This window comes from Elephas maximus, chromosome X (assembly GCF_024166365.1).
Source record: "Elephas maximus indicus isolate mEleMax1 chromosome X, mEleMax1 primary haplotype, whole genome shotgun sequence".
Lineage (NCBI taxonomy): Eukaryota > Metazoa > Chordata > Mammalia > Proboscidea > Elephantidae > Elephas > Elephas maximus.
Genome location: NC_064846.1, coordinates 129,496,236 through 129,522,203, shown reverse-complemented (window position 1 = coordinate 129,522,203; position 25,968 = coordinate 129,496,236). Strand labels below are relative to the sequence as shown.

The following is a 25,968-nucleotide window of genomic DNA, read 5'->3' as shown; positions in this document are numbered from 1 at the left end:
CCACATCATGGTATGAGATTGACAAGGAAAAAAAATACACAGTCAAAAATTTGAAGATACTCTTTTTTTTATTTCAAAACATGGGAATAACTCAAAATTTGAGCCTCAAAGATGAAAATACACTTGAGCCAAATGTTCAGAAGATGAGCCAGCCTGCCATTTTGGCACCAAGCTTCATATGGACAAGTGGATGTTAGAGAATGATGCCCACGAAATGGCTAAAGCTATAGCACGCCCACAAATAGATTCATACTTGGTTGTCTAATTTGCATGCATCAGTATAGTGTATTCTCCATGCCACTAGAACATATATGCCTTTTTCAAAGTCAGTGCAGGATCCACATTTGTACAGGTCTTTAAAAAGTCTGCTCCCTTACAAAAATTTTACCACAATTTATCTGAGAGATCCCTCTGGTGACAAACTCTTTTTGCCACTTTTGCTTCCCAAAAGTCAATTCCAAATAATAATTATAGCTGTCCAGAGTTCCAGCATCACATAAGAGAATCCGTTTGTTAGTTATTTTTAATATCAGTTAGCTAGTTGTGAGTAAACCTGGCTAAACACATCCATGTGCTTGGTGTCTGGAATTTGGAATTGGTAACCTTTTAGCAGCAATGGCAACCTTAGCCCAAAATGACAAGATAAAAGAAGCAGCAGAAGATGGTCCATAAAGATTTGGGCTTTCTTGCTTTCCAAAGTGAATTCTTCCCTAATAAGCACCAAACAGTGACAGCCAGACCTACTCTTGCATGAGTACCCATTTTTTTTTTATTAATGTTGAGTTGCTGAAAACCCAAACAGTGTTCAGAGCCAAAATCTAAAAAGGAACCAAAAGAAATTGTACCAGGGAAAGGAGATGGGAACTGAAAACAAGTTCCCAGAGTATCTCTGTGTCAACAAGCACGTAGTCTTTATTACTAGAATATGCAGAATCCTGTGGGATTTGCTGCATCTTTCATGCCTTCACTCTTTTCTTGCCAGTCCCTCCCTGGCTAGTTGAATTGCCTTGGCCACGGGATGCTGTCACATCCAGAAGCCACTCAGCAGCAGGCCTCAGGAGCTGCACTCCTCGCAGTGACAGGAGAGAATGTACCGGTAGGTGGCAGTGAGTCGCATGCCCCCTGAGCAGCGCAGCAGCAATGCCTTCAGCTTGGAGGTCTGGGGCCGGCAGCAGTGACAGGAGGAGCGGAAGGGTTGCTTGAGGACAGTGCTGAAGGACACCAAAGGCTCGGAGCGTGACGCCTGGCTGCAGTGCCCCTCACACCTGGCCAGAAGCACCATCTGGGGAGAGAAGAAAAGGTGATTACCCTGCAGGGATGCCAAAACCTCAGCCAGGTACCACAGTGTCCTTTGAAAGGCCCTGTTGTTAGCTGCCACCGAATGGGCCTCCAACTCATGGAGACCCCATGCACAACGAAAAAAAAAAAGCCACCTGGTCCTGCACCATCCCCATGATTGGTTGCAGATCAGACCTTAGTGATCCATGAGGTTTTCATTGGCTGTTTTTTGGGAGTAGATTGCCAGGCATTTCTTTCTAGTTCATCTTAGTCTGGAAACTCCACTGAAACCTGTTCAGCATCATAACAACACGCAATCCTCCACTGACAGACAGGCGGCGGGCTACACTTGAGGTGTATTGGCCTGGGATTGAACCTTGGTTTCCTGCACAGAAGATGACAATTCTACCACTGAACCAATACCTCATTGAAAGGCCCTAATACACCAAAAACCTGCCTTGCCAATTCCTGCTGGATTAGACCAGTGAGTCTCAACCTTGGCTACACACTAGAGTTACCTAGGAAACTTTAAAAGAGATATCAAGGTGGACATATGACATGCATTTATCAAAACCCATAGGGCTGTACAACACAAAGATTGAACCCTAATGTAAACTGTGGACTTCAGCTAGTAATAAGGTATCAATATTGGTTCATCAATTGCAACAAATGAACCACACTAATGCAAGATGTTAATAATAGGAGAAACAGTATACAAGACAGAGAGAAAGCATATGAGAACTCTGCACTTTCTACATAGTTTTTCTGTAAACCTAAAACTGCTCTCAGAATAAACTGTATTTAAATATATATCTCAACACAGCAACACCAGACCAATTGAATCAAATCTCAGACCAAATGAATCAAAATCCTTGGGGGTAAAACCCAAGAGCCTATATTTTTCCAAGCTTCTTAGGTGATTGCAAAGCGCACCGAGGGTTTAGAACCACTGCTAAGACCCACCACCATGATGTACAAATAAACATAAAAGAACAAAGAAGTTTCCACTGACAAATGGTAGACTACTCGCTGTCCATTGTCAATTCTAGCAGGATCAAAATGCAGAAAGCCTTTCTAATTGGAATCAAGAGTAAATAAAGAATGACTACATAAAAAAGGGAATTTTGTTGTGCACAGAGAATATTGTTGTCAGGTGCCATGGAGTCAATTTTGACTCAGCTATTGTATGTACAACAGAATGAAACACAGCGTGGTCCTGCATCATCCTCTCAATCACTGCTATTGCAGCAATTGTGTCAATCCATCTCCTTGAGGGTCTTCCTCTTTTTCGCTGACCCTGTGCTTTACCAAGCATGATGTCCTTCTCCAGGGACTGGTTCCTCCTGATAACATGTCCTAAGTACGTGAGATGAAGTCTTGCCATCCACGCTTCTAAGGAGCATTCTGGCTGTATTTCTTCCAAGACAGATTGGATCGTTCTTCTGGCAGCCCATGGTGTATTCAATATTCTTCACTTACACCATAATTCAAAGGCATTGATTCTTTTTCAGTCTTCCTTACTCATTGTGCAGCTTTCAAATGCATATGAGGTCACTGAAACTACCATGGCTTAGGTCAGGCACACCTTAGTCCTCAAAGTGACATCTTTGCTTTTCAAAGCTCCAAAGAGGTCTTTTGCAGCAGATTTGCCCAATGCAATATGTCTTTTGATTGCTTGACTGCTGCTTCCATGGGCATTGATTGTGGATCCAAGTAAAATGAAATCCTTGACAAATTCAATATTTTCTCTGTTTATCATGATGCTGCTTATTGGTCCAGTTGTGAGGATTTTGTTTTCTTTACGTTGAGGTGTAATCCATACTGAAGGCTGTAGTCTTTGATCTTTATTAATAAGTGCTTCAAATCCTCTTCACTTTCAGCAAGAAATGTTGTGTAAGGTGCATATCACATGTTGTTAATGAGTCTTCCTCCAATCTTAATGCCACATTCTTCTTCATGTAGTCCAGCTTCTTGGATTATTCGCTCAACATACAGATTGAATAAGTATGGCAAAAAGATACAGCCCTGACTCATGACTTTACTGATTTTAAATCATGCAGTATGCCCTTGTTCTGTTCAAACAGCTGCCTCTTGGTCTTTGTACAGATTCTGAATGAGCACAATTAAGAGCTCTGGAATTCCCATTCTTTGCAGTGTTATCCATAATTTGGTATGACCTACACAGTTGAATGCCATTGCATAGTCGATAAAACATAGGCAAACATCTTTCTGATAGTCTCTGCTTTTAGCCAAGATCCATCTGACATCAGGAATTATATCCCTTGTTCCACGTCCTCTTCTGAATCCAGCTTGAATTTCTGATAGTCTCCTGTCGATAAAATGTTGCAACCATTTTTGAATTATCTTCAGCAAAATTCTGTGTGTGTGATATTAATGATATTTTTCAGTAATTTTCACATTCTGCTGCATCACCTTTCCTTGGAATGGGCACAGATATGGATCCCTTCCAGTCAATTGGTAAAAAGGTAGTTGTATTCCAAATTTCTTGGCTTCCAGGGTTGCATCCATTTGTTGAAATATCTCAACTGATATTCTGTCAGTTCCTGAAGCCTTGTTTTTTGCCAGTGTCTTCAGTGCAGCTTGGACTTCTTCCTCCAATATCATTGGTTCTTGCTCATATGCTGCCTCCTGAAATGGTTGAACATCGACCAATTCTTTTTGGTATAGTGGGTCTGTGTATTCCTTCCAAATCCTTTTGATGCTTCCTGCATCGTTCAATATTTTGCCCATAGAATCCTTCATAATTTTCAATCGTTCTCAAATTTTTTTCTTCTTTCTTTCAGCTTGAGAAATGCCAAGCATATTCTTCCCTTTTGGTTTTCTAACTTCAGGTCTTTGCACACTTCATTATAATACTTTACTTTGTCTTCCGAAGTGGCCCTTTGAAATCTTCTATTTAAGCTCTTTTACTTCATCGTTTCTTCCTTTCACTTTAGCTACTCTATGTTCAAGACCAAGTTTTAGTCTCTTCTGACATCCGCTTTGGTCTTTTCTTTCTTTCCTGCCTTTTTAATGACCTTTTGTTTTCTTCATGTGTGAGGTCTTTGATGTCATCCCACAACTTATCTGGTCTTTGGTCATTAGTGTTCAATGTGTCAAATCTATTCTTGAAATGGTTTCTAAATTCAGGTGGGATATGCTAAATGTTGCACTTAGGCCCTTCTGGACTTGTTTTAGTTTTTTCATCTTGAACTTGCATATGAGCAGTTGATGGTCTGTTCTGCAGTCAGTCCCTGGCCTTGTTCCAACTGATGGTATTGAGCTTCTCCATTGTGTCTTTCCACAGATGTAGTCAATTTGATTAATTTGTATTCCATTTGGCAAAGTCCATGTGTATAGTTGTCATTCATGTTTTTGAAAAAATGCATTTCCAATGAATATGTTGTTGGTTTTGCAAAATTCTATCATGCAATCTCCGGCATCCTTTCTATCACCAAGGCTATATTTTCCAGCTACCACTCCTTCTTCTTTTTCTCTAACTTTCGCATTTCAATCACCAATAATTATCAATGCATCCTGATTGCATGCTGGATCGATTTCAGACCGTAGAAGTTGGTAAAAATCTTCAGTTTCTTCATCTTTGGCATTAGTGGTTGGCGCGTAAATTCAAATAATAGTCGTATTAACTGGTCTTCCTTGTAGGCTTATGGATGTTATCTTATCACTGACAGCATTGTACTTGAGGATAGATCTTGAAATGTTCATTTTGACAATCAATGAGATGCCATTCCTCTTCAAGTTGTCATTCCCGGAATAGTAGACCATATGATTGTCTGATTCAAAATGGCCAATACCAGTCCATTTCAGCTCAATAATGCCTAGGATACTGATCTTCTAGTGTTCCATTTCATTTTTGACAACTTCCAGTTTTCCTAGATTCATACTTTGTACATTCCACATTCCGATTACTAATGGATATTTACAGCTGTTTCTTCTCATTTTGAGTTGTGCCACATCTGCAAATGAAAGTCCCACTAGCTTTACTGAATCTACATCATTATGGTCATCTCTACTTTGAGGAGGCAGCTCTTCCCCAGTCATCTTTGGAGTGTCTTCCAACCTGTGGGGCTCATCTTCTGGCATATATCAGACAATGTCCCACTGCTATTCATAAGGTTTTCACTGGTCAATTTTTTCAAAAGTATCTTGCCAGGCCCTTCTTCCTAGTCTTTTTAGTATGGAAGCTCCACTGAAACCTGTCCACCATGGGTGATCCTGCTGGTATTTGAAAACTGGTGGCATAGCTTCCAGCATTACTGCAACATGCACGCCACCACAGTATGACGAACTGACAGACAAGTGGTGGGCGTAAAGAATGGTTGAGGAAAAGGAACATGCTTTCTGAAGAAGAAAAAGAAGGCAACCTGAGTGATGCTTAGGAAGAAAAATTTGGGGCACTACAACTTGGGACAAGAGAATGAAATAGAGACAGAGCACATTTTGGGCCTTGGAATCACACTTCTGGGTTTGTACACTGAAGAAGTCTGATATTTTTGCAACCACATCTTCAAAGTTCTTTAGGATAAATGTTAGGATGTACCCATTCTGACCATTTCCATCCCAAAAAGTAGGTTAGGATGATAATAAAGCCTGGGGCTGGTGTAATAGAGGCTGTGTGTTCTTCATAGTGACTCTTAACCTGACTTTGTTAAGTAGACTCCTTTAAGAATCTGACGAAAACTACCAAAGTTTTCCCCAGACAAATGTACATAAGCATACACTCAATATTCTGCATACAGTTTAAGGAGGCAAACCAGAAACTTATTTATGTATACCACAACATTTGTTCTAGCAGGGGTTGGTATCCAGGGATTAGAAGTCATAGGGTGGGACAGCTTGAGTCATTAAGCTATCCTGTATATATCCCGTATACTGGGGTGGGATTGGAGAGCACTGAGATTATTAGTTCATGTTCATGTGGGAGGGTCTTCCTTGCTGCATTTCATATTAGGTGATGGAGAAAAAGTTGCCCTATAATTCTAGAACTGACAATAAGAACATAAAAAGTGAAACAATGCAAATAAAAGATGTATGAAACCTTTTTACATTTACTTATGATATTTTAAGAACTAGCGGTCGTTATTAGAGACTCTCCAGCTATTATCTCTGACATCATCCTATAGGACAGCATTAAACATCCAAGGATTAAAAAAAGGAAACTGTCTGCCTATCTTTCCAAAAGGTGGAAAAGGTAATGCCTTTTCTGGGTTCTCTAGAAGAGTAAAACCAGTGAAGTATATATATAAATATACATAGAGAGAGATTTATTTCAAGGAAATGGCTCATGCAGCTGTGGAGGCTGGCAAGTCCCAAATCTGTGGGTCAGGTGTCAGGTTGGAGGCTTCTCTTGACTCATGGTTGTAGGGGCTCATGAACCCAAAATCAGCAGGTCAAGCATAAAGTTGCTGGCTCACAGAGTTGCAGGATCTGGCAAATCCCCAAATCTGCAGCTCAGGTGCCAGCCTGATGGTTCACATCCCAAGGACTGGAGGTCAGAGACTGATGAGTCGAATGCAGGAATGAGAGCTTAGTGAGCTTTTCCAGAACATCCATATACATCGGATGCAGGTCACACCCCCAAGGAAACTCCACTTTCAACTGATAGGCAGCTCTCATCAGATCACAAGATGGAGGATGACTACATAATATCTGCCAAACCACTGAGAATCATGGCCCACCCAAGCTGACACATAACCTTAATCATTACAGATGACTTCTGGTAATTATAGATTATTAACATCATTATTTGAGAAGATGCTGGGATAAATCCAACAATCACTTAGCAACCACCAAGGGAATATGATACACTAGGGAACAACCAGCATGGTTTGTGAATACATTGAACCAGATCAACTGACTTATTTTCCCTGAAAGATCACAGAGGCAGAGAGAAAGTGGCAGGTGTAAGCTGTTTTGATATTATTAAAGCTTTTGATTCTATCCTGCCTGCTCTTCACATTAAGAGGCAAAACAAACATGATCTGAAACAGGTTTTGAAAGATTATGTCATAGGCCAATCCCATCTCTCTAATGAGAGAGAACATTCAAGGTCTTCCCAATCCCTACTCCCCACACCTGCCAGTACATGGGAAGGGCTACTTGATGCCTTACCTTTGAGTATTGTTAACTTTGCTGATCTCTGATCTGGGTGATCTATTAGGTGTATTAAGCAATTACTCAGAGTCACCTCCCAAAATGGAATGTTAGAGATCCAATTTCAGTCTGGGTGGATATGGTAGGCCTGTACCAACAGACTTAATTCATAAGAGCCAGAGACGAGGTGACACATCATATCTAAATAGTACACATATAGGTCAACCAAACTTAGACATTAAATGACCAGGTGAGCAGAACTGTCTGTAAAATGATCAAATCAGCAGTGTAGGACAATTTGTAGAAGAGATAACTTGACAGTGATTTCATTAAAAGTTTTCAGAACCTCAAGCTCTGCCTCCAGCCCACTCTGAAGGGCAAGAACTCCAGCACTGAAGAATCTGGCACCACCTTCATTGGACCCGGCCTCTCTTCCTCAGGAGCTGGACTTCCCAGGTAAGGAAATGTGTAGTATGAACACCTTCAATGGCTGTCCCTTGCCTTCAGAATAAAATCCAAAACCCTGAACACAAATTAAGGTAATCCATGACCTGGGTCTCGCATATCTTTCCAGTCTTAGAACTGTTCCCTTACCCACTCTTTACTCCAATCTAACCAAACTACTTAGGAGTCCATGGAACTGTCCTGAATTTTCCTGCCTCTTGCCATTGCTCATGTCTTTCTATGTCAAATATCCAAGGCATTATAGTTGTTGAAGGGGTACTGAATATTTTATTTGGGAAGATGAAAAACTTTGGGAAAAGGATAGTGAGGATGGCAAAACAACATGGTGAATGTAATTAATGTCATTGAATTATATACTTAAAAATGGTTAAAATGGTAAACTTTTTGTTATAGATATATTTTGCCACAATAATTTTTTTTTTCCAAATAAGTAAATCTTCAAATAAAAGTCTTCAAATAAAAGACTATGGAATAGTTATTGGACCCTTGATGTTCTGAACACACACACACACACACACACACAAAGTCCCTCTTTGGGAGAGTCTCAGTACATAGATCATGTCTCAAAGCTGGAAACAATATTAAAATCTATCTCTGTCTTATCTCCATGTGTTGAAGGGGTAAAGCAGGAGGGGTTTGGAAGACAAGATCAGTAAATAGGTGTGTGATAAGGAATGGAAGAGATAAACATCTGCTTTCTGGGTTCCCTCTTGATATTTCACATTTTAGCTTCAGTCACGCCTCACCTGTGTTTCAGCATTTAAAAAACCTTTCTAGACCAGAGCTTCTCAAACTGTAAGGTGCATGTGAATTAGCTAGGTATCTTGTTAAAAGCAGATTCTGATTGAATAGGTCTAGGGTAGGTCCCAAGATTCTGCACTTCTTACAAAATCCTAGTTGGTATCGATACTGCTGGCCTGAGTACCACACTTTTCTCTTCTTCTTTTTTTTAATCTTTTAAAAAATTTTTTTAATTTATTTTTTGTTGTTGAGTATATACATGGCAAAACATACACCAATTCAATAGTTTCAGTGACATTGATTACATTCTTTGAGTTATCACACTTTGAGTAGCGAGGTTTTAGATCCATTAAAGTTTGAGAGGCACTCCACTAGATGGATCACCAGATAGTGATCATTTAACTAATAATATTAATGGCAAAAAAAATTTTTTTAATTTTTTAAAAATTATTCAGTGCTTTTGACTTTTTTTTTTTTTTTTTTTTACTTATCTTCAATTTATAGATTAGGTAACTGAGGCTTTAGAGAGTTTAAGTAACTTGCCCAAACTTATAAATCTGGGAAAAGGCAGAGCTGGAATCAAACCCAGGTCTGTCTGAAATCAAATCCCTGATCTAAACTACTATAGTACCCTGCCTCCTAATATTAAGATGTTTTCCTGAGGCGTGAGCCAGCTCATACCCTTCTCGAGTCACCATTGACCTGCCTCTGGGAGCCCTAACCATATCATAAGCCAGAGACACACACATTTGACCTTTTTTCTATGAGCTTCTTAGGACAGATCATCACCACCTCAAGCTTATGCAGAGCTGAATCTTCCAAAGGCATGAAAGTCCTAGATAATATCTCCTCCACTGTCAAGACCACCCCTCCAGTGGTTTGTAGACTCCCAGGATTCCCAGCAATTTATTGCATGGTACCACACACTCTCCAACTCCTTGACAAATTCATCCTCAGTTCAATAAGCCTTTGACACCTTCAAACATCAGTTCACCTTCCCAAATACATTGGCCCTCAGCTTGTGGTTGATGCTCATTTCTCAAATGTGAGTGCTGTGGCTGTGTTTTACTAACATGGGATGACTCCTCTGCACTTTGCACTGCACTTAACTGCTTTTAATAAAGAGCTGCAAAACTACTTCATTATCAAATCAGGAAAAATTAACTTCTGATGATAAAGACCACAATACCCCATGGGGCTACACCTTTAGAAGAGTGAGTCCAACTGCTGGTTTTTGTTTGTATGACCGCTGACCTTCTGTTGATTTCTCACAGCTCAGGTGGGTGACAGATATAGTTGGCCCTCTGTATGCAAAGGTTCCACATCCATGGATTGAAAATATTTGGGGGAAAAAGTTCCAAAAAGCAAAACTTGAATTTGTTGCATGCCAAGCACTATACTGAATCCACGCGAATGACATGATGTGTAGGCATACCCTACTGTAGCCTCCCGCCATCTTACAGGTCCTCAGTCTCTCTCCAGCACTCATTTAAGCATTATTTGTCTTTCATCTTGTCATTATTCCCTAAACAATACAGTACTGCATAACAACTATTTACATAGCATTTACACTGTACTAAGTATTATAGTAATCTAGAGATGATTTAAAGTATACAGGAGGATGTGCACAGGTTATAGGGAAATACTCCACCATTTTATATAAGGGACTTGAGCATCCGTGGATTTTGGTATCTGTGGGGGTCCTGGAACCAATCCCCTGTGGATACCAAGGGATGACTGTACATGTTGTCTGTTTTCAGCCGTGTTTAGTTTTTGTTATCTCGTGTTCCTAAAATGAATGGCCTGATGATTGGAAGCTGGGCATCGCCTCCGCAACTCCTTTATAATTCCTCCCAACCTTGGAGTCACTTGGCTCCAGCTGAATGTGAAATCCAGTGCCTTCTAACATGAACAGAGCTGCTGACTTCAGAGCGTTTGCTCAAGGACAGGCTCCTTCATATTCCAATCTGATTTCCATATACTGAGGCTAAGAGTAATGAAAGGCCCTTTGTTAACAACAATAAATAATAGTAATGTAATGACATATACTTGTATTGAACATTTACTAGATGTCAGGCCTGTGCCGAGTCAACTTGATTCTTAGTAATTTCAAAAGGTGAACACTCCCCATTTTACAAATGAAGAAATTAAAAGGCAGAGAGTAAGTTATAAGCCCAAGGTCACAAGGTACAAGGTCATGCCAGAATTCTGAATTGAGACAGCCTGATTCCTAAACTGTCTCTCCTAACCACGGTGCTAACCTGTTAGGCTAGGATAGTTAGCCTACCAAGTCTTCAGGTTTCAAAAGATGCACAAGTTGGTCATGGGTAAGTTCAGGTCATATCGTGAGGGCTGTAGTCAGCTGTGATTCCTGGGTCCAAACCAAGGATTACAACTAGAGACCTCAGGCCCCTGCCCTCTTTGGTAAGCTACCATAGTTCTTAGAGAATTATGTGCAATACACAGCTACGTTCTGAGTGAGAGAAAACCCAAATACAGACGCTTTCTGTCACCCCTTGTTGAAAGACTCCTGCCATCACCAAAGACACTTTCTTCTCCTGTCATGCGGAGCCCTCATGAATTCTTGGTTTAGGCCAGGACTGACTAGGTGTCTCTGTTAGCATTCGAATAGACTCATCTTTCCTATCCTAGAACAGGGTTTTGTCTATTTTATCCCATGCAGTGGGTCAAATGGTGGCTCTCCCAAAAGATATGTCCATCTGGAACTTGAGAACGTGATCTTATTTAGGGAAAAGGATCTTTGCAGATGTAATTAAGTTGAGGAGCTCAAGATGGAATCATCCTGGATTATCTAGGTGGGCCATAAATCCAATGACAAGTGTCCTTATAAAAAGAGGAGAAGACACAGACAGAGAAGAGAAATGCAGAGGAAAAGGTGATGTGAAGATGGAGCCAGAGATCGGAGTGATGCGTCTACACGCGAAGCAACACCAAAGATTGCTGGCATCCACCAGAAGCTAGGAGAGAGGCATGAAACAGATTATTCCTCACAGTCTTCAAAATGAACCAACCCTGTGACACCTTAATTTTGGATTTCCGGCCTTCAGAACTGTGCGAGAATAAATTTCTGCCGTTTTAAGTCACCCAGTTTGTTGTAATTTGTTATGGTAGCTCTAAGAAACAAAAACCAGTTGCTGTTCAGTCAACTCAGACTCATGGCAACCCCAAGTTTGTCAGAGTAGAACTGTGCTCCATAGGGTTTTCCATGGCTGATTTTTTTAGGAGTAGATTGCCAGGCCTTTCTTCTGAGGTGCCTCTTGGTAGACTAGAACCTCCAAACTTTTAGTGAGCAGTTGAGCATGTTAACCATCTGCACCACCCAGGGACTCTGCCTAGGAAACTAATATACCCCAACTGAGCAGAAAACGTGTTTTGCTTTTTTCTCAGCAGTGAACATTGTGAACACAGAACTTTATTCTATGGCACTCTTTGAAGCACTGTCTTTATATTGAGGATCGTCATTCACCCATGTTGCTTCTCCCATCACCTCTCACACCAGCACTCTCAAAATATGACTGCTCAGCTCATCTCCAGGGGCCCAAATCAATCTCCAAAGAGTCTGTGCCAGGCTGAGGTCATACACAAAATCTCAACCAAGGAACAGAGAGAGGGATGTTAGGGGCACTGGGACCTTTGAAAGGATGGGTGGGAACTCAGCTCATTCCAACTGGAATCTGGTCTCTTAACTCTAGTCACAAATGTTAGTCTGATGAGGCCATTGCACACAGAACACTTCCCTTTCCTCCCTCCCTTTCTCTTCGACCTGTAAGTTCTACGAGGGCAGTAACTTAATGCTTTCTTTTCCCCAACTTTGTATCTCCTGTAACTACCACAGTGCTTGCACATAATAAGAATTCAATATAAATTTATTGTTTTTAAAAATATCGAGTCATATCTCTCAAGTAGTCAGTTGGGTTTTAAACTTCATATTCCTGATACTCTTTATTTTTATTAACGTACTGTGAGTTTTGTGGGCAGCAGTAGTAAATGGCCTGGGGATTCTAACAGCTCCCTCAACCCTTGGCATTCAATGCCCCTTTTCCTCTGGGAATTTTCCCAGGCTTTGTCCCTTCAACCCACCTCCTCCTTCTCTTCTTCTTCCTCTCCTTCTATTGCTGACCCCCTTCAGGCTCCCCACCTGCTCCAGTGGCCCTTAGGAATTCAAATAATCATGCCCTGGTTCCATGCCCCTGGCCTGGAACCATCTGCCACTCCTGACCCAACTCAGACTTCATTTTTTGCTTGTGGGTCACAGGGCTGCCCTGAAAGCTTTCTTTCCCATCCTCAGTTCCTGAAAGCCCCTTCCTGGCCCAAGTCCATAACTCACCCCTCCTAGTCCCCTCTTCCTCCACTCACCTAGGAAGGGAGGTCAGACAGTGGGATATGTTTCTCTTTTATTTTAATTCCCCCTCTTAGCACCCACCACAATGACTTACATTACTTTGCTCTTCTGCCCTTTTGGTTCCAGTGTTTAACAAGAACTACAATGAGGTTCATTTTCCTAATCCTTTAAGGCTATTGGAGATCCCAACAGTTATTGAGATCTCAGTAGTGACTGAAATAGAAAAGTGAGTCTAAGCACCTGTCTATTTTATAATTTTATCATCAAGATCATAATATCTGTTATTAAATGTCTATTTTATGCCAGACACTGTGATGAATGTTTTACAAATACTATCACCAGGGCCCATAACAACACCCTTAGGTAGACAGCACGGGTTCCACTTTACATGGGAAGAATTGAAGCTTAAAACAACGAATTAACTTCCCCCAAAGTCACACATTTGGCAAATTGTGGAGCTGGAATTTGAAACCAGGTCTTTCTCACTTTAAAGCATGGGGCACCTCAGTTCCATTAAAGGTTTCCTAGTCAGTCTGTTTCCACTAACCTCTGACCTTTTGCTTATTTGCTCTACAGATTTTGTTGTTGTTGCTGTTAGCTACCATTGATTTAGTCCCCGGCTCATGGTGGCACCACACACAACAGAATAAAACACTGCCTGGTCCTGCACCATCCCCATGATTGGTTGTAGATCAGACCATTGTGATCCATAGGGTTTTCATTGACTGATTGTCAGAAGTAGATCTTCCTAGTTCGTCCTACTCTGGGAGTTTCACTGAAATATGTTGCTACAGCCTTTACTCACTCAGAATTTCAGGGAAATGTGATCTCCCATGAAGGTTTTAAATGAACCTTCCACTCCCAGGATCTTTTGTACCCAACCCTGGTAGACAACATCACTGAAAGCCACAAGGCATGTCCTAATCTGTGGCCACACTGTCCACCCTGGAGGATCACTAGAGTCAGTCTCTCTTGTCTGGCTGCATCTTGGCCCTTGTCTGGATCACTAAGAGATGGGCAACAGTACCCTGTGACTGGCCAGCTGCAAGTTCAGGGATAGAGTGAACAGACAGTCTTGTTGAAGGCTCCCAGAAAAGCTTTTCCTACTGTCTTCTTTATTACTAGGGGAAGTCAGCACAACTTGACCAAAGCAAAGTCATAGAAGCTTCCTAGACACTTTCAAACGCCTTGAGGGACTGAGTTGCTGGGGCTGAGGGCTCGGGACCATGGTTTCGGGGGACATCTAGGTCAACTGGCATAACATAGTTCATATAGAAAATGTTCTACATTCTACTTTGGTGAGTACCAATCTGGGGTCCTAAAAGCTTGAGAGTGGCCATCTAAGATACATCTATTGGACCCAGAATGTTTGGAGCAAAGGAGAATGAAGAAAATCAAAGACACCAGGAAAAAATTAGTCCAGAGGACTAATGGACCACATGAACCACAGCCTCCGCCAGCCTGAGCCCAGAAAAACTAGATGGTGCCTGGCTACCACCACCGACTGCTCTGACAGAGATCGCAAGACAGGGTCCTGGGCAGAGTATGAGAAGAATATAGAATAAAATTCAATTCACAAAAAAAAAAAACAAAACAGACTTACTGGTCTGACGATGACTAGAGGAACCCTCGAGACTGTGGCTCCCAGACACTCTGCTAGCCCAGAAATGAAGCCACTCCTAAAGCCTACCTTTCAGCCAAAGATTAGACATGCTTATAAAATAAACAACGCATATGAAGAACATGCTTCTTAGTTCAATCAAGTATACAAGACCAAATGGGCAACATCTGCCCAAAAGCAAAGAAGAGAAGGCTGGAAGGGACAGAAAAACTGGATGAATGGACACTGAGAACCCAGGGTGGAAAGGCAAAGGGGGAGAGCTCTGACACATTGTGGGACTTGCAACTATGGTCACAAAACGATTTATGTATAGAATTTTTTAATGAAAAACTAATTTGCGCTGTAAACTTTCACCTAAAACACAGTAAAATTAAAAACACACACACATAAGAAAAAAAAAGAGTCAGACTCATTAGAGAGAAGGCCTGGCTGAGTCTGTGAGAGCTAAGAATTACAGAATATTTCAAAATGAAAAACAGTTTTTATTCCTGGATACGTAAAGAAAATCTAATCCAGAAAAGGTCTCGGTAGTTAAGATTCTGCCAGGCTCATTTTATGGCCAAGGAAGAAAGTTTTACAATTGTGAGCACCATTTACATAAAAACTATTGCTATATTTGGTATAGTTTGGGATGTTTCAAAACAGATTGTTCCCATGAAATTACAAACATTTCTCCTACTATCACAATTTTGTGCTGTTATTTACCATGACATTCTGGAAGAAACAGAAGTGAACAAAGGTAGACTAAAGTCTGTTTCTAGGACTCGCACTCAAGTACTAGGGTTTTGCTGAGTTAGAGTTAATGCGTTGTCTTCTTTGGTCTTTCCTACACTAATGTGATAGTGCTAAGGCACTCCTCCATTTCTTCAAATCTTTCCAGACTGTTTTCCAGTTTTTATGGATGATCCTATCTCTCTGTTTCATCCCATCATCACATTGACCATTTCTTCGAAATAATTATAATTCCTTTAAAAAATAATTTTGATTATGGAAGACCACTCAACAGTGGGAAAAATCATCCATGGAAAAAGATATGCTAAATACTAATATTGTCTACTTCTACAGGGGGTGGGGAGGAGAAGCCAAATAATGGTTCCAGTCAACCTCACTCAGGCCTACAATTCTTGAGCCACTATAGTTGTAAAAATACTTCCCATTGTTTTTGTCAATTTTAGTTTTCTTTTCCCAAGAAGGGATGCAGCATTGCAAAAATTTCAGTTAATCTGTTTACTCCCTTTTTCTTTTAGTTCAACAAGGACAAATAAGAGCCAGATAGTTTTTCTCAAGTGCGAAAATCTCAATTTTTTCCCACAGTCATAGATCTTCTTAATATAATGGTTAAAATAACTTAACTCAAATCCCCCCCCCAACTGAAGCAAGTCATCATCATTGAGCTATAATCAGAAAAGTTATGGAAATTTTGAAGGCACACAGACATTGTAATGTTTTTTAAATGAAGGGAGGAGAGATTAACTTATATGGTCTTAATTCTAGTGGTTGATATTACCAAAAAAGTCTTAATTATACTGGTAATTTAAAAAATGCTTGCCATATGAGAATGTTCAAGTGGTTCCTCAAGACTAAAGTGAAAAGCCCTGGGGCTGAGCTAAGCAAATTCTTTTTTGTCAAAAAAGCATGGGCCAATTTCATTCATGTGACTATTTGGGGGCAGTGACAGTAGTGAAATGTCTGATTCTATGTCCACCTCCTACTATATACCTCCTTTCTGGGTGGTCCACATGGCTGGCCACTCTTGGTGGCCTTTTAAACACAGTATGCCTTCTTACAACTTTTCTCAAAACTGGGGCATCATTTACATGAGGTAGGCCTGTGCAAAACCCATGCAGCCTAATCCAGACAAGAATGAGTTGGATAATCAATGTAAAAATGATAAATGATCAAATTGCTATCCTACTTTGGGGAGGGCCACAATCACATAAACTACAAGTGATTCAACATAAACATGGAGACCAGCTGCCAGCTATTTCATCAAAAGGAGCTTCTCTGAAGAGACTCTCAAGAGTTTTATTTCACTGCTCAGTCATATTCCTTGCATTCCCTCCGTCTTTATTCCTAATGGAGGTAGAAGGAGTCATGATAACTTGTAGACTCCATTTTTCTTTCTTGAAAAAGGACACTGCCCTGCATAAATTTAATAGCCAGGGATGAACATGCCTCCCTGCTTGTGTTTAGCAACAGTTTGATTGTGAGAACCTTCTAGCCCTTACCACTGACTTTTAGTAGCCTAAAAAGAGAGAAGTTGGATGCATGTGGACATGGTCAATTAGGCAGTGTTACTGGCACAGTAGTTAAAGGGATTGACTGCTAACCAAAAGGTTGGTGGTTTGAAACCACCAGCAGCTCCGTAGGAGAAAGACGTGGCAGTCTGCTTCCCTTGAGATTTACAGCCTTGAAAACCTTATGGGGTCACTATGAGTCAGAATCAACTTGATGGCAGTGGGTTTGGTTTTTGTTTTTGGTTACTGACAAAAGTGCAAATTGTGATGAAAAACCCTAAAGGCATGATTCTCCCCCAAACCCTGTGGAGCAGCCATGTAGCTCAGGGTTCAGGGTTGGGATATGATCGTAGTTCCCCGTCCTCTGACAAAGAAATATGGCTTCTCTCACATTTCCAGAGGTACTGCCACCCTCACAGAGACTTTGGTCTTACCTTTGAGCTACACTTGTACAATGGGTGACTGATAGAATCAACGTAGTGGTGCCTCATGCAGCGTCGGGGATCCGAGTCCATCATGAATGAGCTGTCCATTTTGCTGTCTGTATCTCCCATTATTGCCAGCAGGGAGAGCATAGAAAAGGATGCAGCTAGTACATGATTTCTCATTGTTGTGAGGAAAAACTTCTCAAGAATAACAGCAGAGGGAGGCAGAGGACTACAAGTTTCCAAATGTCTTCAACTCCTAGGATCCAGTTCCTTTCAAGGAAAGGGCAGGATCTGGTTGAAGCTTCCTGGTTGTCATTGTCCTTTGTAGGCTGGAATGGTGTCTTACTTTTTGCAATTGCAATCCATCACAGTATCTGCCACACAGCTGAAATGAAAACAGAAATTATTTTCCCCAAAAATATTTACCCAGAAATACGGAAGCTAGGAGGTATTGAGTAGAAATTTTCCATGTCATTTTGAGTGGAGAATATTCTGGAGTATTAGCATCAACTTTCATCCACTCCACCCCCTCCCCCCACTATCCATACCTTATACTACATATTTATAACCATTTGGGGGTGGACACAATGGTTTAATGGAAGCACATGTTAACTTAAATTGCTGAAGTCCTTGTTCCTAGGGGCACGAACAGTTTGAACCTATGGTAAAGATTAAGATTAAACATGTGGTTCTGGCCACAGCATAACTGAGTTGGGTGGTCTCATCCTTCTCCCTGGTTGGTGGGGGCAGGAGGGCCTATTCAGTTTCTTGGTAAGCTTTGGTGTCAACATCAGCTCACAGGGCTAGAGAGGAGGCAGGTCAGCACTAATGAGCACAGGCCACATCCCATGGGGAAGCACATTTTCCATTTCCAAGTCCATACCCACCCACCCATCTAGTTTTCCATTTCTACACTCTGGGCTCATCCTGTTTTTGCTGTGAGCTCTGTGCCACCCAACATCAATGACGAACTACATCTGAAATACACATTATACTGACTGGCCTCCAGTGTGGCTAAGGCAGCAGCACATGTGTATTTGCCAGTGGAGTCACACATTTTCTTCAGGCCCTTTGTTGGCCTGAGTACATAGTATAATTTGAAAAAGTAAGTGGTCGTTGGAATGGAGACTTACCCTTAAAATGGGATCATACTATCCTGGCTTTCCTGAAATTTGCTTTGTTCATTTAACCATACCTCTTGGACAAAGGTCTGGAGTTTGGAGATCTCCCCAAATACCTCACTAACCCCCAAGGCATGGCCAACACTGATGCTCTTTATCATACCAGAAGACAGGGAGTATCAAAAACATTTCCAAACATTTAGGAAAACTGGGGGGACCTGACACTACATCCAAAACAAAAGTAACATTATAATTAAAGTTTCAGAAAATCTTTCAAAGGTATTTCTATAAAAGTTGAGTTATTTTGTTCATAGTACATTTTTTTAAACTTCCTAGTCATGGACATTCTGAATAAACAGGGCAAAGTGTTGGTAAGATCAAGATTAGAAGTTTAAGTCCTTAGAAGCCAACTTGCTTTGCCCTAGTAGAGTGGCTCCAGATCCACTTAGCCAACTGTTAAGCCATCTTGTAAGTGTGGGGTTGGGGTGGGGGGGTTCCAAAAGGAAAAGAGTGTGTGAGATAGACCTGTCATGGCAATGGCAAACCCTCAGCACATGAGTTTCAGGGAGGTCTGGTAAATTTCAGGAAGTGCAGGAACCAGCAATGAGGGGACCTACCTGGACTCTAGTGCCAGCACTGTCATTAATGAGCTGGGAGATCTTGTACAAGTCACTTAAACTGTTCCAGTTTCAGTTTCATCATCTGTAGAGTAGGGGAGTTGGAAGAGATGGCATCTGCAGTCCCATCTTGCTCTAAAATGCTGCCACTTGATAGCTATGGACTCAGTTACCACTATTTCCACGTGCAGAAGCTAATCTTAAAGTTGAGGAGACCACATTTTCATACAGCTTTGCACCACTTTCCTATATATGCCTGCTAGTGGCAACATCTCATTAAAATTGATCAAACCTGAACTCAAAGTTACAAATCGGCAAGGGGTACAGAAGAGCCTTTGTTTGTTTCTCTTTTCAGTTGCATATTCTAGGTTTTCCTATATACATTACACTGAAACTCACCAAGGTCTCAGCATAAAGAACCAGAGCTTTCTTAGGTTTCGTGTTCAGAGGATGCAATATTCCTGACCTTTTCACGAGTTTCAAGGTGACTAAATTCTTCCAAGTGACTATCTGTCTCTTGGAAGCCTTAGTTAACTCAGGAAGAGAATTTATTTGCTTTCTCCTTTCACCACTCCAGTCTACATATATTTGCCCCCCAAGTATCAATGGCAAAGGGATGAAAGGAAAAACGGATATTTCAGTCCTGGCCTTCCCTATTGCCAGTAACTTCTCTTCAGGGCTACCAAAAATGTATGCATGACCAGAAGGTACAGTTAAATGAGCAAAGCAAATTGAAAATAAACATGTATAGAATGATGGTAAAAACAAGCAAAGACATCTATAGCAAAATCCTACATATGTGCATATGTGTACGTATGGTTTTATTTGTTGATGTTTTCATTTTCTCCACAGAAAAAGAAATATAAATGGCTCTTAAGCATAGACGACGTGCAGCTTCACTCATTTAAGAGAAATAAAATATAAAGTACTTTGAGATACCTTTTTCAACCAACCAGATTAACAAAGATTCCAAAATCTGGTAATGCACTCTGCTGGCAAGGCTGTGGGAAAACAGACATATTTTAGAAATAGTGCAGTATGAATTGGTACAATCTCTATAGAGGTCAATTTACCAATATCTATTAAAATTGCAAATGTATATAATTTGGACCTAGCAATTCCACTTCTGAGAATTATCCTCCCTGTGAAATTATATGAGCTTAAGTTGTAATAGTATAAAATTGGAAGCAAAGCAAATATCCATCAGTAGGGAACTGGTTAAAAAAATGTTATAAAACATTCATATGATAAATTACTATGCAATTTTATTAAAAAGGATGCAGAAACTCTATGTAATGATTTCTGCTAAATGGGGAACAGTGGAAGGATAGCCAAGAAACAAATAAATTAATTACTTCATTGAATGGAAGAAAAACCTTTCTTCCAATTTTTTTGTATTTTTAGATTTTTGAAATTGTGAATGTATTACCTATTCAAAAATTTCATTTAAAAAATCTTTTTTAAAAGCTGACTTAAAATGCAACTAAATGAATGAATTTTTAATGTTTGTGCCAGTATGATTATTTTAATAATCTTATTTTTTATTTATTATAGAGATGGAAAGGCATGCTAGCCTCTTTTCTTCATCAAGTATCGTCCAGGGGGACCATTTCGTTCTTGTGCACTACTGCCACCTAGTAACAGCATCCTGAATTGCAAGCACAGTTTTTTTGTTTTTCTTGAAAGGTAAAACACTTTTGCAAAAAAGCTTATGAAGTTTATACTAATAACGAGATAGTTAATATAACACACAATGTAACTTTATTATCTGGTTTTCTCTTTAGAGATGCTAACCTGGACCCAGAAGTAGTAATAAAGCTAAAGTATAAAAGAAAGAAGAAAGTTGCTTTGCCTCTAAGAAGAAATAGATTTTCTATTTCAACACACTCACAAATCATTATATTTTTGGTCAGTTTTTATACTAAACTCTGAAATAACAATGTGAAAATAGGTCATAAAAGTAACAGAACCCACAAAACAAAAAGGTAAGATTTCTTATGCCACATGATATTGGGATTTTTTACCTGAAGTGCTCGAATTGGATGAACCAACACTGTCTTGTTGAAGAAAAAATAATAATAAAGCTCTAGAAAAGAGCAATGCTAAGTTGAGACCTGGTTGATTGGGGTGTAAGTGAAAATGTTCAGAGTGCTGGGGAAACAAAGAGGAATATCAGGAATTAAGGAAACTTTTACATCACTTGTGATCCCTCCTTTATGGCAGCCTAGAGCTATCTCTGCCTGGTAGGAACTTTTGGTCAAATTCTCAAAACTGTATTTATTTTCATTTGCTTTAATTTTTTTTTTTAAAAAAGCCATGTGTCATAAAACCAAATGTCAAGACTTAGAACCTCAGCCCTGCCAATGATGGGTGGAATAAGAAGATGGCTGTCATGCTGAACTCAGTAGCCCTGTGGCTGCCCTGTGCTCTGGGTACAGTCTCTGAGACATGGACTTGGCGAGTGTACAGAGCCCACATTCTAATAGCTCCAATGTGGAGCCTCTGCCGGCAGGAGAGGCACGTAGGCTGGCGTGCCCGACTTTTGAGCTACCCTCCAAACGATACCAGTGGAAAAGAACAACTGGTGCCCAGATTTCCCCACCTGTCATCCTCAGCGAAATAATATAGCAGAGCTTACAGAGGACCTAGTCTCCTGGGTGAGAGATGGTGTTGTGCCCACGGATCAGCTCACTCTTGGGCTGACCTTCTGCCTGGCAGAGGGTAAAGTGCTGGTTTTCACACATGTTGTTCCAGCAACGGGCTAAGACAAGTGGCATGTGCCAAGAATGGTCCTATTCGTGCCTTACTTGCCTGGCAGGGGAGGGCAGTGCTTAGGTATCTATATCCTCCCCACTGAACTGTTTTCAGTACTAATATATGCAGGTATTCCCTCCCATGGCTTTCTGCAACAAATATTTATTTAAAACATACTCACTGAGCACTAACTATGTGCCTCCTTTTGCTCTAGCACATCCAAGTTAAGGATCAGGTTCTATCCTAAATCTCTCATTTAGCTCACGGCATCCACAAGCAAAGAGACTTGGCCTGATACTTTCCTGGGCAATTTTTTGGACACATTGATAAACTCCTTTAACATCTAATTCATATTCAACATGCATTGCATCATTTCTAAGAAGATCAAGTTAAGCAGATAAAATATAACAACTTTGGAATGGAGTTAGTGTAAAAACAGAATTATTTTATATTTACTGTAATTAAAAAAAAATCATGATATGAGGAAGGGAGAAAGTAAAGGCGGCAGAATATAGAGCCTCTCTCAAAGGAATTGCCAAAAAGAAAAGAAAATTCCAAGATTCAAGTCTAAAAGAAGGCCTGCCACTAAATAACACTTCATATTAGAATACGAAAAGCAACAAACTCTAGGTCTAATCAGAGAGTGAGAAGTGCTAAGTAGCCCCTGTCCAGGAACTCAAAGAATTCCAATTGTATCTAGTCAACTAGATGCCTTGGAGAATAAGTCAGATGCCTCTTCCCAAGGCACTTAATTTATAAACTGTAAACAGCATGTTGGATTTTATAAAGCATCCCGTGCGCTCAGTGAATGGTTTTGAATATTGTTCCTATCTGGCAGGACATTAGTAGCAGCCAAGAAGCCAGGCCTGTGCTGACCCAGAGGCAGAGGTACCAATTGCAAACCTTGTCAGGCCTCTGGCCCGCTGGCCCCAGGCATCTCTAAGGATGGGCTACCACAAGGTCAGTGGAGAGGGAGTGACTCCTGCCCTTTTCACCTCACAGCGTCTATTCTACCATTAAGTGGGGAGATTGAGGCAACGACTGCCCCCATAGTGTCACCTTAGGAGAGAGAAGATGACATCCCTGTGATAAAACAACAGTCCTCAGTCTATAATAGGACTGAGATCAGCAGCAGAGGTGATGGAGGAAGAAAAGAGGTGGGAGTAGCAAAAAGGAAGGAGGAATATAGACTGGGAAAGGAGCAATCACTCACAATCTTGAGCTACATATTATTGTTGTTGTTAGCTGCTGTCGTTGGCCTAAAACAAGAACTGGGAGTAGAAGTAATTTCTGGAGATCAAACAACTGTCAAGTGGCCCCACCTGGGTGTGTGTCTTTGGCTTGAATAGTTTTACTGTCTGGCGAGGGACAGTATGGGAAGACTCAACCTTGAGACTGACTGAAACTTAACATCCTGAATTTAAAACATTGTCAGGAAAACCAGAGGAACTTCTGGTTGTTATCCAAACTCCTCCTTACCTACAGATTTCATCTTTTCCTCCCCAGGCCCATTGCTAGCCTATATTGGTTGTTAGTGTACCATGTCCTGGTATTTTGTACTAATTTTTTTTATTCGATAGCTACTCCACTGCATTCAGAAACCTATAGAGCATTCTACCATTGCCTGACCTGGTGGAAGGAATGGTGATCTGAGGATCCTCAAGCCCTGAGTCCTACCCTCCCATCATTGGCTGTATTATCTTGAGCAAGTCACTTCCATTACCTGGGACTCAGTCTCCTAATCTACAAAATGAATAGATTGTTCTAGATACTCTCTAAGGCTCTATCCTTTTCTAACATTCTCCCATTCTACCCAACCTTCTCAGAGTATAACACCTACTTTTGGGCTACATATTCCCAAAACCACCCTAAAGAAAGAGTCCCTTCCGTGTTCAAGGAGTTAATTCTTGCAGAAAAGTCCGAACAAATTCTAATGTGGAGCCTGAGCCAAGACTGAAAGGCAAGGCCATATGGGTGGCCTAAAATAAAAATAGCACTTAATAACCAATTGACTCAGTGGTTGCAATGTACTAAATATGATTTATAAATTAATAATATGTAGTAATAAAAGGAATTGGTTAGTGAGGATATTTAACCAGTTTCTATTTCTCAACTAAAGCCGTCTTAAAATTTGTAATGTTCCTGCCCAGTCTTCACAAAGCATAAATGGACAGAGGAGAAAGGCTTGATAGTTATCAACTGTGCTAGGATTAGACTTCTTTCATTTGATGATATGGGTCATGTTCAACCCTCTTGCACCTGACTTATGAATGGCACTTATTCCTAATCCAAGTTTGAGCCACAGATCCTCATGCCCTAGTGAGACTATCTCTGATATTCTGGATCAGTATAAGAGAAGAAGATTGGTTAGAAGAGTTGCCTTCTTCTCCACAGATGTAGAATGTCTTAGTGGTCAAGAGCAAGGCACCTTGCTTGATAACGTATCGACAGAACTTCAGGGCTAGGCAAAGTACATTCCTGAAGATGTGAGCTGAGACTTGGGTCTAAAAGAGCTGCCCATTGGGTGGCTCTTGGGTCCTGTGGTGGACTTCTAAGGGTGAACCCACACAGCTCATGTAGTTTCTCTGGAAAGACTTAGTCTGAATTCTTAATGGTTGACATAACTAACAGACTTCTAGGATACAAACCTTGCATAAATTGGAAAAGACCAGGTCCGATTACCAGCGTGTCAAGAAGCATGATTCTGTAGAAATCTCTTCCTTCTGGGGTTTGGATTATTTATGTAAATCTGGCCAACCCTCTAAAAGCTGTGACTGATATGCTGATGAGCTGTCAGAAAATGCTTAGGGGTGATCTTTCTACAGTGCCACAAACCAATAATAGCCTTAAATGTGGAGTTACCTTCCATCCTTTCAAATAGCACAATTTCAGAAAGGGAAGCTTTCCTTAATATCAGTCACCTCCTCCCAGGAAAGGGATTTTCATGTGAGGAATGGGACACACTATACCCCCTCAACTCGTGTAAGACCTTTTGGAAATGAAGCAAGAGAGCTCTGAGATACCCAACTCAAGTGACTCAAGCTCTGCCAAAATACATAAATGTACGCTCTCCTTGTGGAAAAGAGAAGGTAGCCAGGTGTTCTGGGGACCCTTGGCTAGAGTCATTCAACACTTGATCTGCCCCTGGACCGCTGGCTGTGGTATAGCCTTAGGAGAAGAGAGGTATCCAATGTTAGCTCAGGGTACAGGCTCCCTTTTACCCTGGAGCCAAATGAGTATGTTGGCTTTTCTTCAAAGTGTCCAGCAAAGTGTTTCCAAAGCTACATTTGAATCTCCTCAGCAGCAGCAACGTTTTGGAATGGTGGGTAGTGATCTCACCTAACAGCTGTAGAGCTCTTAGTTAGAAATGGGGCAGAAACAATAGGAGCAATTCAGTCTTTCCATTCCCCATTCAATTTGCCTTTTCTGCCCGATGGTGGGATTTGAACACTGAATTCAATCTTGTTGCAATCTGGAACACTCCTGGACTCAGACCCGTGTCAAAGAGCAAGGTTAAAATCAAGTCACACGAAAATATGTTACCCTATATAGTTAAGAACCCTGAATTTATTGAGCTGTTGGCTTTCTGTTTGTATTTTACTTTTCTTAAACCATGCACACTACAGCTACATTTTTTGATTGCTGGTTCTCCTGTAATAATCCTACTCTGTTGTCTTTGGATTCCAAAACTCAAAAGAAGAATTTGAATTCTTAAAAGGAGTAATTTTCCATAATTTGCAGGAAAATCACAGAAATGTACCAAGTCCTAAAATATCTCCTCACTTTTTAAAGAAAAAAAAAGCTTTTATTAAGAATTGGATTTCTTTGATTCTTCGCATCCATATTAGGAATGCATGTACCTGCATTTTATACAGAGTTGAGAAAGGGGGATTTTTTTTTTTTCCACTTGAGGAGTTGACCTCCTTTTCTAATGTCAGAAAAAGAAGGAAACTTCAAAGTTCAAACTCCCTTTCCTGGGAGGGGGTGGCTGAAATTAAGGAAAGCTTCCCTTTCTGAAATTGTGCTATTTGAAAGGATAGAAAGGTCAGTGGCAGATTTTGAACATCAAAAATAATCCATCCTCCTTCTCTTTTGTTATTTCTCCTATGGCTTGCTCTCTCCCTATTTTTATTCTCTATGGATGAAAGGATGGAAGGGGACTCCACATTTAGGGCCATTGTTGGTTTGTGGCACTTTAGAAAGATCACCCCTAAGCATTTTCTGGCAGC

The 25,968-nt window shown here is 40.7% G+C and overlaps 1 protein-coding gene across 1 annotated transcript; it reads right to left on the bottom strand.

Moving 5' to 3' along the window:
* Positions 1–896: 896 nt before the first annotated feature.
* NDP (norrin cystine knot growth factor NDP) lies at positions 897–17,478 on the bottom strand. Its single transcript, XM_049871327.1, has 2 exons — positions 17,254–17,478; positions 897–1,282 (listed from the first exon to the last, which is right to left on the bottom strand). The coding sequence occupies exons 1-2, from the start codon at positions 17,425–17,427 to the stop codon at positions 1,055–1,057; spliced, it is 402 nt and encodes a 133-aa protein (XP_049727284.1). The 5' UTR covers positions 17,428–17,478; the 3' UTR covers positions 897–1,054.
* Between the last annotated feature and the right edge of the window lie 8,490 nt (positions 17,479–25,968).

What these genes read in the sequence shown, in the direction of transcription:
- NDP (XM_049871327.1), bottom strand. Translation starts at nt 17,427, where the DNA reads ATGAGAAATCATGTACTAGCTGCATCCTTTTCTATGCTCTCCCTGCTG. An exon ending in TGTACAAGTGTAGCTCAAAG is followed by an intron (nt 1,283 to 17,253) that starts GTAAGACCAAAG and finishes TTCTCTCCCCAG; the next exon opens with ATGGTGCTTCTGGCCAGGTG.